Source organism: Budorcas taxicolor, chromosome 13, assembly GCF_023091745.1.
Source record: "Budorcas taxicolor isolate Tak-1 chromosome 13, Takin1.1, whole genome shotgun sequence".
In the NCBI taxonomy this organism is placed as follows: Eukaryota; Metazoa; Chordata; class Mammalia; order Artiodactyla; family Bovidae; genus Budorcas; species Budorcas taxicolor.
The window spans coordinates 7,298,378-7,313,110 of NC_068922.1; the positions used below are offsets into that span (position 1 = coordinate 7,298,378).

At 38.3% G+C, this 14,733-nt stretch overlaps 1 protein-coding gene across 1 annotated transcript in view; it reads right to left on the reverse strand.

Annotated features, from left to right (window-relative positions):
- The window catches only part of TASP1 (taspase 1), a 254,366-nt gene that overhangs the window by 93,888 nt on the left and 145,745 nt on the right, over nt 1–14,733 (reverse strand). The window contains exon 10 of the mRNA XM_052651058.1: nt 6,766–6,876. Coding sequence (XP_052507018.1) covers nt 6,766–6,876 — 111 coding nt within the window. The remainder of the gene's footprint in view (nt 1–6,765; nt 6,877–14,733) is intronic.

Genomic DNA, 14,733 nt, shown 5'->3' on the forward strand with positions numbered 1-14,733 from the left:
TAGTAACTCTCCATCATGTGTGTTTCATTTTAATTTTACCTCTTATTTTGAATTCACAGTTGAGTACTTCTTTGAGACCTGAATAGAAAGAGCACTGCTTCAGGAAGGATTTTCATTTACTTCTGTCAAGCCCCTGGAAGCTTCATATAACTAGGAATATCTTAAACAAAGATTCTAACCCATTCATTTGAAAGTGTGATTTTGTCATTAATATTTTGTCCAACATTATTAGATTATTTGCAGTCAAAATTTCTAGGACCTCCACTTGACAAAATTGCCAGGAATGAAGTCCCTATATTTCCTCTACTTTAGTATGAAACTTACATTTCACATTTAAACTGCATCTTACATTTTATTTACTGCACATTTGACTTTTTTCTCCTCCTAGAATGCAAGTTCCTTGACAGTAAGGCTGATCTGTTGTATTTATCTGTGAATCTTTCACAGTTTTCACAGCAGCCAGCAAAATATATTCATGGCTTTGAATGAATATTTATTAAACAAAAATATGTCAAAAATTCTGCAGTATAAAAATCTAGGGCCCAACAATTAGTGGTAAATAATGCATTCAAAAAACTAAGATCATGGCATCCAGTTCCATCACTTCATGGCAAATAGATGGGGAAACAGAGGAAACAGTGTCAGACTTTATTTGGGGGGGGCTGCAAAATCACTGCAGATGGTGACTGCAGCCATGAAATTAAAAGACGCTTACTCCTTGGAAGGAAAGTTATGACCAACCTAGATAGCATATTGAAAAACAGAGACATTACTTTGCCAACAAAGGTCCATCTAGTCAAGGCTATGGTTTTTCCTGTGGTCATGTATGGATGCAAGAGTTGGACTGTGAAGAAAGCTGAGTTCGAAGAATTGATGCTTTTGAACTGTGGTGTTGGAGAAGACTCTTGAGAGTCCCTTGGACTGCAAGGAGATCCAACCAGTCCATTCTGAAGGAGATCAGCCCTGGGATTTCTTTGGAAGGAATGATGCTGAAGCTGAAGCTCCAGCACTTTGGCCACCTCATGTGAAGAGTTGACTCATTGGAAAAGACTCTGATGCTGGGAGGGATTGAGGGCAGGAGAAGAAGGGGACGACAGGAGGATGAGATGGCTGGATGGTATCACTGACTCGATGGATGTGAGTTTGGGTGAACTCCGGGAATTGGTGATGGAGAGGGAGGCCTGGTGTGCTGCAATTCATGGGGTCGCAAAGAGTCGGACACGACTGAGCAACTGAACTGAGCTGAACTGAATGCTTTGGGGATGCCTAATTTATTGTTTTCTTTATTTTACAATTTGGACATGACAGTACAACAGGCTATATATCACAATGTTTAAGACAATGAAGGGAAAACATCTTTTTAAATAGATTTCAAAAAATAAGTTCTCTGAGGAAGAAGATTTTAGGGCTTGAAAAGAAGAAACATGCATGAAGAATATGGAGAAAAGTCTTGTAAGAATCCAAAGATGCACTGGTAAAGAGACCAGTATATACTTTAAGTTTTCTAAATTATAAAGAAACTCATGAAATATCATATATGACCTCAGATAAGAAGTTAAAATGTATAATGACAATATACTTTTGCTCCTCCTCTGAAAGCTAATGCTTACAAATTATCAAGGTTTTACCTAAGAAGCTGGTCATTAAAAGAAAATATATATCAAATATAATTTCTCGAGGTGGCAGAAAAATCACAAAAGTGGACTCCCTTCAAACCCAGTTATTGATGGCATTCTGGCATTATCATAGGTGACAGCAAGCCTATGATGTCAAAAAGAGTGTAAGCACATTCCCCAAAGGAATAAAATAAAGGAACACAGAGCAAAACCCCTTCTTTAAAAAAAAAATCATAATACTATACATCACATAGAATTTTTCAGTAATAAGTCACCTAGTCTGTATTTTGATGATATCAACAATTTAGCTTAGAAGTTCAGAGAGAAATTTGATTCTTATAGATAACATTTTATCAATGATCATATTTAGCAGAGGGCCAAACCAACTAAAAAATGTACTATGACATTACTTAGGGCTTCCCTGATAGCTCAGTCGGTAAAGAATCCACCTGCAATGCAGGAGACTCCGGTTTGATTTCTGGGTCGGGAAGATCTCCTGGAGAAGGGATAGGCTACCCACTCCAGTATCCTTGGGCTTCCCTTGTGGCTCAGCTGGGAAAGAATCTGTCTGCAATGCGGGAGACCTGGGTTTGATCCATGGGTTGGCAAGATCCCCTGGAGAAAGGAAAGGCTACCCACTCCAGTATTTTGGCCTGGAGAATTTCATGAACTGTATAATTCATGGGGTTGCAAAGAGCTGGACACAACTGAGGGACTTTCACTTCACTTCATGACATCACTTGTAGAGAACTGGGCAGGAAGTTATAATGCCACCCTGAAGTTCACATACCACATGTGCAGCCGGAGTTTGCATGAAAAAAGAACAATTCATAAAATCAAGTTTGTTCAAAAACAACCATGAATAGGAAAAGTCACATCCAAACATTGTAAGAGTTTGTGTGTGTGTGTGTGTGTGTATAATTTAAAAAGCACAACTAAAAAGGAAATCTATTTATTTCTTTTCCCTACTTAACTAAGCATTCAGTCTATAATCAACTGGTTAGTATGAAGTATTATTAAGGCACTATTTTTACAGTACCTTTTTTATGGGAGTATGTTATACAAACAGTGGTTTTTTGAAAAAAGGCACAAATTGGTTATTCTCTTTTATGCTTCCTATATTAAGTCAAACCAAAGCTCTGGATCTTTGCATTAAAGGTAACATAAGTGGAAACAAAAACATTTTAATATTCAAAATGTCTTTTGATTTTACTCTATTCATTCTATCACAGTAAAGTTTTATTTATCAAAAATCAATTTTCAAAGAACCCTACATTTTAAATAATTTCAGAGGTTTCACATTGCAAAAAAAAAAAAGGCGTGGAGAATCTTTTAATAAGTTACTGACTACTTTAGAAAAAATACATAAAAACAAATTATTTAATCATAATGTAAAATTACTTTTTTAAAAAATTCCTTATTATTATGGAGGATCACAGATATCAAACACACCACTACTCAAAAAGACAGGGTTATTTTAAAATTCTTCACAGATGATTATTACTGTGTCATTTTAGAATATTTTATTTAAGGCAATTTTACCATTAATAAAAGTTAAATGTCTACTGAAAGAAAATCATCCAAACAGTACAACAGAAAAGTGGTCTAAAGTTGTGAGCAGATAATTCACAGACTAACATAAAAGGCCAAGCTATATTTGAAAATCTACTCATCAGAAAAGAGATAAATTAAAACTGGAAACCATTTTTTTAATCCATGATTATAGGGAAAAAAAATTTTTTTAATGTGATAATAACCATTGGGAAAAGAGTATGGAGGAGATGTCCAGTTTCTGGTCCAATATACACAGAGCTTAGAGGTCATCACTCTACACTAACAAGTGAAAAGCTGAACAAACTGAAAAACCAACAGCTCTTCTTAGATCCATCAGAAGAGTGAGGTCACACGATAAACAACTACCTCTACAATTGGATAAACAGTCACATAGAAAAAACCACGGACTGGGGCAGCCCCATGAGCAGGAAGGGCCACAGAAACCAGTGCCTGGGTAGGAAGATCTGAACTGTAACTGAAGAACTACTGGGGTCTTAGATAAATGTGTCCTAAGCATTATATAAAATATTCCTATGTATACACTGTCATGAGAATCTCTAGATATATTATTTATGAAAAAGAAATTTTTTTAAGAGAAAACAAAGGAAGCAAGAAAGGAAGAGTATCACAATGCCTTTCCACAAAACCAAGTGGTGTCAAGCTTGCCACAAACATCACTAGAGAGGATTTTGACCAAATCACCTTGGACAGAAACTTGCAACCCACCTATAATGGTTTCAATTTATAGTTTCAACTAAAGACTAAATTGACTTTCACGCACACAGTTTAGGTTGGTTGGTGAACAAACCAGGAACCAAACAGAAATTTGGACCTAGGAAGGACTTTGGGGACCATTGAGCTAGACCCCTCTTTTACACATGAGGAAACTAAGGACAAAGAGACTTATTTTAAAACAAACAACTAATTTCATAAAACAGTTAAGAACCTGACCCCCTTGCTTCTCATCCAGGCTTCTGGATATATATAACAATTTACTTTGTTATAACATTTTGTAAATATCATCTATGCATCTTGAAAATTCTCAAGTGGTCCCGGAAATTTTTTATTTTCCAATCCCATTTCCAACTCCAAATAAACTGATTAAAATTCATATTAAAATATGATTACACCTCATATTTACAAGTGTAATCTAGTAGAGAATTCATAAAATTTAGCATGGTGGAGGAATTTAGAAATTATCTCTTGTTTAACTTTTTTTTCCCCTATAAGAAAACAAAACAGAACCTAAATAACTTGCTAGATCCAGTGAGTCAGACACACCGTTAAGAGCACAACCCAGCTGTCCTAACTCTAGGAATAGTCTTCTGTATTCCACATTATGTTTTACTTATAAAAGGAAGGGGCAGCATGATCTTGCAAAACAAACACCCACTAACTAACCAGCTGAGTTTGGGCAAGGCACTAAACTCTTGTAAAATAGGTGCTTCAACGATTTAGTGAGCACAGGTAATAAACTGGGCTCTAAAGTTTCTTACTCCTTTCCAAGAGTCTGGAATTTTTAAGATGGAGTTCAATAGGCATGAGGTCATGGGATGAAATGGGAAAACAGAGTACTGCAACCTAACTCTCTGAGTAGTTTCAAAAGTTATACAAAAGGTGAGGGTAACAAAGTATCAGAAGAGAAAGGAGGGGAGCTCAAACCTGGAGATGGACAACTAGCTAGTGAATCTGTGGTTTCAGATGCAGTAAAGAGCTTCAGATCACTCTCAACAGGGAGAAAATTGGCATGTGCCATAACCACAGGGTTTCCAGGATGTGAACTTCTCCTAAGGACTGACTTTTCACCTCTTACCACTCCTTCCCATTGTTCTGAGAACGCATCTGGTATAGCTGGACAACTAATAGCAAATTACATAAATTATATATGTTGTTAAGGCCAAGAATTTGGTTTTCTTTAAACCCAGCATTCCATGATGGTAACTGTTAAAGCAAAAGAACAAAAAGACGAGTCTGATGCTGATACATTTGAGGATGGAGTAACATGAATATCATCAACCTTTTTCTGAAAAATAAGGCAGACCTCAAAGGCTGTTGCTAACACATTCCTCAGCTCACAATTTGTTATCAGATGATTCTTACCAGCATGCATGTAGTTCATACCATTATTTACATTTTCATAACCTCAGGTCATATGACTAGAAGAAAGCACCTGTTACAAAATCTCTTCATATTGAATTTTTTTCCCTATAGTTATTCACTTTCTTCTTTCTTCAGATAAATCCAGTTCTTTTTTGCCTACAATCTGTTTTTCTTTCTCTCTCTACCCTAAAATCTTCCCTAAAAGGGCATGATACTTACTAAGGGCTGAGCGACAATGCTTATAAATATGAGGAAGTAATTCAGTTTTATCCCCATCCCTGGAACCCCTCATCTAGTCCATCAGTTGCATGCTTATATTATAAAACTTATATTTGGTCCTTTGAATGGACTTTCATAAATTCTAAGCGGAGATCGCTTTGAGATAAAAAGTGTTTTGAGTAGGTAAAGCCTAAATTCTGACAAGATAGCTCGGGGCAACCCTTGCTAGCCAGACCCACACCAGCACCCTAAAGGTAGGGCTGGGGAAGGGGTGTGACTAGACATTGGACACTGTGGGCAAACTGGAAAAAAAGCCCTGAACCCTGGCTGATCCAGCCCTGCTGCCCGTTGGGAACACGTTGCTCCACGTAAGAGTTATGTAGGTGCCGAGCCCTCACCATGCCAACCCCACGGTCATATCTCTGTCTCTGTGCCCACATTCCCATCTTTCCCTCTTTTCTGGCTTCCTGGGGCCAGTTCTAGGAGTCTGCCATCAGTGAGTCCTTTCAGGATGATTTTTTTTCCTAGACACTTGTCTGTATTGTCCCCACCATATAATTCGCACCTCATATTATCCTCTTAATTCTCTACTTGGAGATACCCTCCAGATTAAACCCTGTGCTAGTCTTTCCCTAGTTTATGAGTTCATGGCTTCTTACTCTAACTTGTTTTTAACATTTTATATAAAGCGTAGAAGAACTATGGTTTATATTTCTTATACAATTTCATAAGCCTTTAATAGAGGTAAATTCAATGTTAAAAAGATGGAGAAATCCAGAGCCAAATAGTTTTAATCAAAAGTAAAAGTTATCTATAGGGAAATTGGTAGGCTATAGAAAATCTTTCCACAGATTAGACAAAGGCATCCCTTCTTCCAACAAGATGTAGCTACACAATGGCAAATGGAGCCAGGCTAATTTTCAACTCAACCCTAGACAACTATAAAAAGAGTCAAGTTGCATCACAGAAAAGATTTCAAGGGAGGTATTCCTTTGAATTTTGTTTTAGTAGAATTTTACTCTATTGTGTATCATTCTAATCTTGGACAACGTTTCACAGCTTGGATATTCCATTGGTTAGATGGTAAATTTTATACAGTAGTAGCTATTTTGATGAAATTTCTTTTAACACCAATGTGAATTGAGTGTCTAAGTGCATGCTAGGCCCTGGACTTCAGTCTAGCAATACAAACATGATACCTGACTCGTGAAGCTTACAGCTCAGCAAAACAATCTCTGTTTAGAAGGAAATTACATTTTTTTGACATTATACTTACTGATGAACTTGTTTTGCATAGTCTCCAGCAGAGCCTGGTGGGCATCTTCAGCTTGTAGAGCGTGTGAACATTCTCTAGCCAGTATGGTGCGCACGAGATGCTCCCCACACCCTAGAAATCCAAGGAAACCAAGAACGGTTAAGCAAAGGCAGTACTAAATATCCTTCTTGTCTTAGTAGCACTAAGATGCCCATATGCACCACTGAAGAAGTAGTTATGTTGGAAAATAATTCATTGATGGATGAAATGATTTCTATGTGTAATCTGTTTAGTAACTTTAGTAATGAGATTTGGCAGAAACTAAAGAAACATAGGACTGTCTAATCTTGAAAGGAAATGAAGAAAATAAAAATAATTCCCCTTTCTCATATAAATTATTCCCATAAGACAGGAATTTAGATTCTCTACCTAGGGACTATTAAGGGTTCTGTTTCATTTTCTTTGCTGAATAATCACAAAAAAATGTTGTATAATTTCCACACAGTAGGTTCTTACTGGTTATCTATTTCATATGTAGTAGTATGTATATTTTAATCAAAAGTTCTTAAGTTCACGAAATTTAAACCAGTACAAACTGATGTAACACACGGTTCTGTTTGGCTAGTATGTACTCTAACAGACATTAGGCAATAAATCTACTGTGAAAAGATAATCTGCAATTTTTAAAATAGTTCCATTCATTTCAGAAGTTTTCTTTCTATATGTAGACCTCTTCTCCTCTCCCTCCTCCCTGTGTCCCCATATACACATGCACATATGCATATACACATGTGTGTATATTATGTATACGCATACATTACACACTCATTGTCAAAAATACAAACTGTTCAAAACCTGTCAATGCTTCTCTTTTTAAATCACTTATATTTTGTCAGAAATCTTTGTTGTTGTTCAGTCATTGTGTCCAACTCTTGGTGACCCCATGGACTGCAGCACGCCAGCCTCCCCTGTCCTTCACTATCTCCCAGAATTTACTCAGATTCATGTCCATTGAGCTAGTGATGCTTTCTAACTATCTCATCCTCTGCCGCCCCCTTCTCATTTTGCCTTCCATCTTTCCCAGCATCAGGGTCTTTTCCAATAAGTCAGCTGTTCGCATCAGGAGGCCAAAGTATTGGAGTTTTAGTCTGACTGCCAGAAATACCTTTCCCATATTTTTTGGTAAAGTAAATGTAAATCTCTTTCAAGATCTCAATATCTCTTTGAGAGTATCTATACTGAAGACCTTCATCTAGGTATGCAATTTAATATATGACTTGTGGATAGGATTATGGTGATCCCTATTTTGTTAAAGCTTTGCACTATTATTTTTATAACTGAGGAAAAATTAAAATAAAGCTAATAGAAAAGAAACCATTTTTGACACTTATTAAAGCTCCATAAAATTTAATTCCCTTTGTATACATATTTGATGTTGAATAGTGAAATGTTATACTTTAGAACAATAATAATTATTAGGAAATTGGCATATTATAAGCTATATGGGTGTTCAGAAGGTTATGTACACATGACTCAAGTCAAACAGCTAAACCACATGAAGTTAACATTACATCAAAAATATACAGTATGTGGCAGAGAAACTCTTTCCTCTGTTGTTATACAGGAATATATAGGGGTTTTCCAAGAAACTTAACATTATGACTTCTTTTCTGACATATATCACCTTTAACATAAGAGCCTTGACACCAAAAGCTTGTTCTCCTGCACGTTCCAATCAAAGAAACTCTGACTTCTGTGGTTTTATGCACAGATTTCTAAGGTTTCTTATAACATGCTACCATACAGCTGAGGGCGTCCCTGGTGGCTCAGCTGGTAAAGAATCTGCCTGCAATGTGGGAAACCTGGGTTCAATCCCTGGGTTGAGAAGATCACCTGGAGAAGGGAATGGCTACACACTCCAGTATTCTGGCCTGCAGGATTCTGTCCATGGGGTCACAAAGAGTCAGACACGACTGAACAACTTTCACATTCATACAGCTGAAGTGTGATTCAGAGCCTAATAGGTCCATTCTTTATTCATTAATATTAGAAATAAATCTTTCAATACACCTTCCTTTTGTTCTTAATAATGCAAGCAAGAGTGTATTTATTTCCGCAGATTTTAGCAGAAAACATGGGTTATACAAAGAATGAAGACCTAACAACAAACCGAGAGGAAAAGGGATAAATAACAAATTCTAAAAGAGCTTAAAATGGTACACACTTACTTAGCATCAATAAGAAAGACAGCTAAATGAACTGAAACAAACAGTGAATTCACAGCTTATGTTTTAAAAAATCACCTTTGAAGACGCTGTGGAACCAATTAACTATTCTGAAACGAATAAATGAAAGAAAACAATCAAGCATTTCTCTGGCGTTCCTATAGGAACTCCATAGCAGGGTAGTCAGAATGTTTATAAAGGATAATTCTCTCCACAGCACTATCCTGGCTAATAAATGAAGAAGTTAACAAAATTAGAATACAGTCATTTGTAATCCATAATGTAATAATTGATATAAGCAACAATCATCAATGGCTGCTAATATCACAAAAAGATATAATCAGATATATGTCCTTGATAAAATTACACATTTATAGTCTTCCCCACAACAAAAAAATTACACCTCAACCTGATCAACTGCAGATGGTGATTGCAGCCATGAAATTAAAAGACACTTACTCCTTGGAAGAAAAGCTATGACCAACCTAGGTAGCATATTCAAAAGCAGAGACTTACTTTGCCGACTAAGTTCCGTCTGGTCAAGGCTATGGTTTTTCCAGTGGTCATTTATGGATGTGAGAGTTGGACTGTGAAGAAGGCTGAGCACCGGAAGAATTGATGCTTTTGAACTGTGTTGGAAAAGACTCTTGAGAGTCCCTTGGACTGCAAGGAGATCCAACCAGTCCATTCTGAAGGAGATCAGTCCTGGGTGTTCTTTGGAAGGAATGATGCTAAAGCTGAAACTCCAGTACTTTGGCCACATCATGCAAAGAGTTGACTTACTGGAAAAGACTTTGATGCTGGGAGGGATTGGGGGCAGGAGGAGAAGGGGACGACCGAGGATGAGATGGCTGGATGGCATCACTGACTCGATGAACTCAAGTCTGAGTGAACTCCGGGAGTTGGTGAAGGACAGGGAGGCTTGGCGTGCTGAAAATCATTGGGTCGCAAAGAGTTGGACACAACTGAGCGACTGAACTGAACTGAACTGAACCTGATCAAGGCTCTAAATTCAATTATTAATTTCAAGGAAAAAAAAAATCTGCAAAACCTACAGCTAACTTCATATTTAGTTGTGAAACACTGAACTGTTTCTCCCTAATATCAGGTTCTATGAAGACCTACAAGACCTTTTAGAACTAACACCCAAAAAAGATGTCCTTTTCATTATAGGGGACTGGAATGCAAAAGTAGGAAGTAAAGAAACACTTGGAGTAACAGGCAAATTTGGCCTTGGAATATGGAATGAAGCAGGGCAAAGGCTAATAGTGTTTTGCCAAGAAAATGCACTGGTCATAGCAAACATCCTCTTCCAATAACACAAGAGAACACTCTACATATGGACATCACCAGATGGTCAACACTGAAAACAAACTGATTATATTCTTTGCAGCCAAAGATGGAGAAGCCCTATACAGTCAGCAAAAACAAGACCAGGAGCTGACTGTAGCTCAGATCATGAACTCCTTATTGTCAAATTCAGACTTAAACTGAAGAAAGTAGGGAAAACCACTAGACCATTCAGGTATGACCTAAATCAAATCCCTTATGATTATACAGTAGAAGTGAGAAATAGATTTAACGGACTAAATCTGATAGACAGAGTGCCTGATGAACTATGGATGGAGGTTCGTGACATTGTACAGGAGACCGGGATCAAGACCATCCCCATGGAAAAGAAATGCCAAAAAGCAAACTGGCTGTCTAAGGAGGCTTTACAAATAGCTGTGAAAAGAAGAGAAGTGAAAAGCAAAGGAGAAACGAAAAGATATAAGTATCTGAATGCATAGTTCCAAAGAATAGCAAGGACAGATAAGAAAGCCTTCCTCGGTGATCAGTGCAAAGAAATAGAGCAAAACAACAGAAAGGCAAAGACTAGACATCTCTTCAAGAAAATGAGAGATACCAAGGGAACATTTCATGGAAAGATGGGCTCAATATAGGACAGAAATGGTTTGGACGTAACAGAAGCAGAAGATACTAAGAAGAGGTGGCCAGAATACACAGAAGAACTATACAAAAAAGATCTTCATGACCAAGATAATCATGATGGTGTGATCACTCACCTAGAGCCAGACATCCTGGAATGTGAAGTTAAGTGGGCCTTAGAAACCATCACTACAAACAAAGCTAGTGGAGGTGATGGAATTCCAGTAGAGCTATTTCAAATCCTGAAAGATGATGCTGTGAAAGTGCTGCACTCAATATGCCAGCAGTGGCCACAGGACTGGAAAAGGTCAGTTTTCATTCCGATCCCAAAGAAAGGCAATGTTAGAGAATGCTCAAACTACCGCACTCATTTGCACTCATCTCACATTCTAGTAAAGTAATGCTCAAAATTCTCCAAGCAAGGCTTCAGCAATACGTGAACTGTGAACTTCCAGATGTTCAAGCTGGTTTTAGAAAAGGCAGAGGAACCAGAGATCAAATTGCGAACATCCACTGGATCATCGAAAAAGCGAGAGTTCCAGAAAAATATCTATTTCTGCTTTATTGACTACACCACAGCCTTTGACTATGTGGATCACAATAAACTGTGGAAAATTCTGAAAGAGATGGGAATACCACACCACCTGACCTGCCTCTTGAAAAACCTATATGCTGGTCAGGAAGCAACAGTTAGAACTGGACATGGAACAACAGACTGGTTCCAAATAGAAAAAGGAGTACATCAAGGCTGTATATTGTCACCCTGCTTATTTAACTTTTATGCAGAGTACATCATGAGAAATGCTGGGCTGGAAGAAGCACAAACTGGAATCAAGATTGCCGGGAGAAATATCAAGAACCTCAGATATGCAGATGACACCACCCTTATGGCAGAAAGTCAACAGGAACTAAAAAGCTTCTTGATGAAAGTGAAAGTGGAGAGTGAAAAAGTTGACTTTTAAAGCTCAACATTCAGAAAACGAAGATCATGGCATCTGGTCCCATCACTTCATGGGAAATAGATGGGGAAACAGTGTCAGACTTTTTGGGGGGCTCCAAAATCACTGCAGATGGTGATTGCAGCCATGAAATTAAAAGACGCTTACTCCTTGGAAGGAAAGCTATGACCAACCTAGATAGCATATTCAAAAGCAGAGACATTACTTTGCCGACTAAGGTCCGTCTAGTCAAGGCTGTGGTTTTTCCAGTGGTCATGTATGGATGTGAGAGTTGGACTGTGAAGAAAGCTGAGTGATGAAGAATTGATGCTTTTGAACTGTGGTGTTGGAGAAGACTCTTGAGAGTCCCTTGGACTGCAAGGAGATGCAACCAGTCCATCCTAAAGGAGATCAGTCCTGGGTGTTCATTGGAAGGACTGATATTGAAGCTGAAACTCCAGTACTTTGGCCTCCTCACGCGAAGAGTTGACTTATTGGGAAAGACTCTGATGCTGGGAAGGATTGGGGGCAGGAGGAGAAGGGGACGACAGAGGATGAGATGGCTGGATGGCATCACCAACTCGGTGCATGTGAGGTTGAGTGAACTCTGGGAGTTGGTGATGGACAGGGAGGCCTGGCGTGCTGCAATTCATGGGGTTGCAAGGAGTCGGACACGACTGAGAGACTGAACTGAACTGAACTGAATATCAGGAAAAAGGCAATGATGTCTGTTTTTATCACTTTCATTCAACAATACACTGGGGGTTCGATCCAGTGCACTCAGTCAAAATGAAATAGAAAGCATAAAGATCAGAAAGGGAAGGTAAAACTGCTTCTTCTGTAGATGATATAATTGTTTACACAGAAAATCCCAAAGGAATCTACCAAACCACCACTAGTGTTATCTCTCCAGATTCTTCCTATCTAGCTAGGAGTCTAAGGCAAATGTTTGCAGCTGACTCCTGTCTGGTACTTATCAGTCCCCAAAATATGAACTTGATTTCCACTTCTTCCCCATCCATGCACACAACAGATTGCTACTGAGCAGCTACTTGGTGCCACTGCCAGAGAACACAGCAGTAGGCAGAGGCGCTGCTACTGTTTTCAGATCTTCCCATGGGTGCTGGACCCTTGACTGTCTACTGAATACTCAGTGAATGGCCACCCTAGCCAGTCCGGATGCCTGTGCCTCAACTGTGTGTTTTCCAGACCAACCCTGGGGATCTGGATGGAAACCCTGGACGCAGGAGGCCCCTGGACATCCCCACAGCCCGCCAAGAGCCAGTCTCCATGGCCAGGTCTCTCCCATTAATCCCAACTTTTAGACCACTTCCAGTTCACTCTTCATTGTATTCCGGAGACTCCCACACTCAAAGACATCAGAATTATAACACATTTCCTCTCTCGTGGGGATCCTCAGCCTTTAACAACCCACACTAAAGATGAATGGGGTCGCAAAGAGTCGGACATGATTGAGTGATTGAACTGAACTGAAACATTTTAGGCTTTGAAGGCTATGTATGATTTCTGTTAAATACTGTTTTATTTTTGTTAACAACCCTTTTAAAAATTAAATATCATTCTTTGCTCATTGGGCCTGCAAATACAGGCCATGGCCAGATTTGGCCCACTGATCTTAGTTTGACAAGCTTCATAATGGAAAAACCTGTAATACAAAGATGGAAAAGGAGATAAAAAAAAAAAAAAAAACAGGGCAATCTGGGAGCCAGGGATTGGGAGAGGTGAGCAGATTTTCCAATGAATCAAATAAAACTTTACAGATTAAAAAAAAAAAAACTGTTTAAAACTCAATGCAAGAGAGAATTAGAACATACAGTGATGGGAAAAAACCTAAAAGCAGCCTAGAATGATAAAGAGAAGGAAAATGAGTTAACAAGCCTGGAGTGTAAAATGAGAAAATCCAACATATTAATAGGCATTTTGAAAGAGAAGAGGAAAAAATGAGGAAAGGGCATTAATATTTGAAAAAATAATAAATAAGAAATTCAAGAATTTACATTATAAGGAAATCCTTGAATCAAAGATACATACAGAGTTCCAAAGAAGACGAATAAAGACAAATCTATCATTAGCATACTATAGAGAAACTCTGGACCAAAGACAAAGAGAAAATATTAAAAACTAATCAAAGAAAATTAGCTCAGTTGGTAAAGAATCTGCCTGCAATGCAGGAGATCCCAGTTGGAGAAGGGATAGGCTACCCACTCCAATATTCTTGGGCTTCCCTTGTGGCTCAGCTGGTAAAGAATCTGCCTGCAATGCGGGAGACCTGGGTCTGATCCCTGGGTTGGCAAGATCCCCTGGAGAAGGGAAACGCTACCCACTCCAGTATTCCAGCCTGAAGAATATAGTCCATGGGGTCGCAAAGAGTCAGACACAACTGAGCAACTCTCACTTTCACTTTCAATCAAAGAAAAAAGAAGATCTATAAAAAATTTTTAACTTAACAGGTAAATTACATATTCCCAAGCAACAGAAGAGGCCAGAAGAATAATATCTTAAAGCTAAAGATGATAAGGCAGTAAACAAAACAACTTGTCAACCTAGAATTAGTTACACTCTCATTCAAGACTGAGGATCAACACAGTTTCAAATTGACAAACTCATTCCTTTGAGATTTAAGCTCCCAGCTTACTTCTACTCTGCCCGACAGCACACATCTCATTATTCTTTCTGATTTTAGCATCTACCTAGATAAATCTCTCAATATCTTAGCTTCTGGATTTTCTGATATCCTCTCTTCAGATTAACCACACTATCATATGGTCACTCCTATGACAATGCCATAATCAGTAATATTAACTCCTCCACAGTCTCAGTTGCAATCACCCCACCCCTCCTATTTTTCCAACTCATCTCTTGACCACTATAATTGC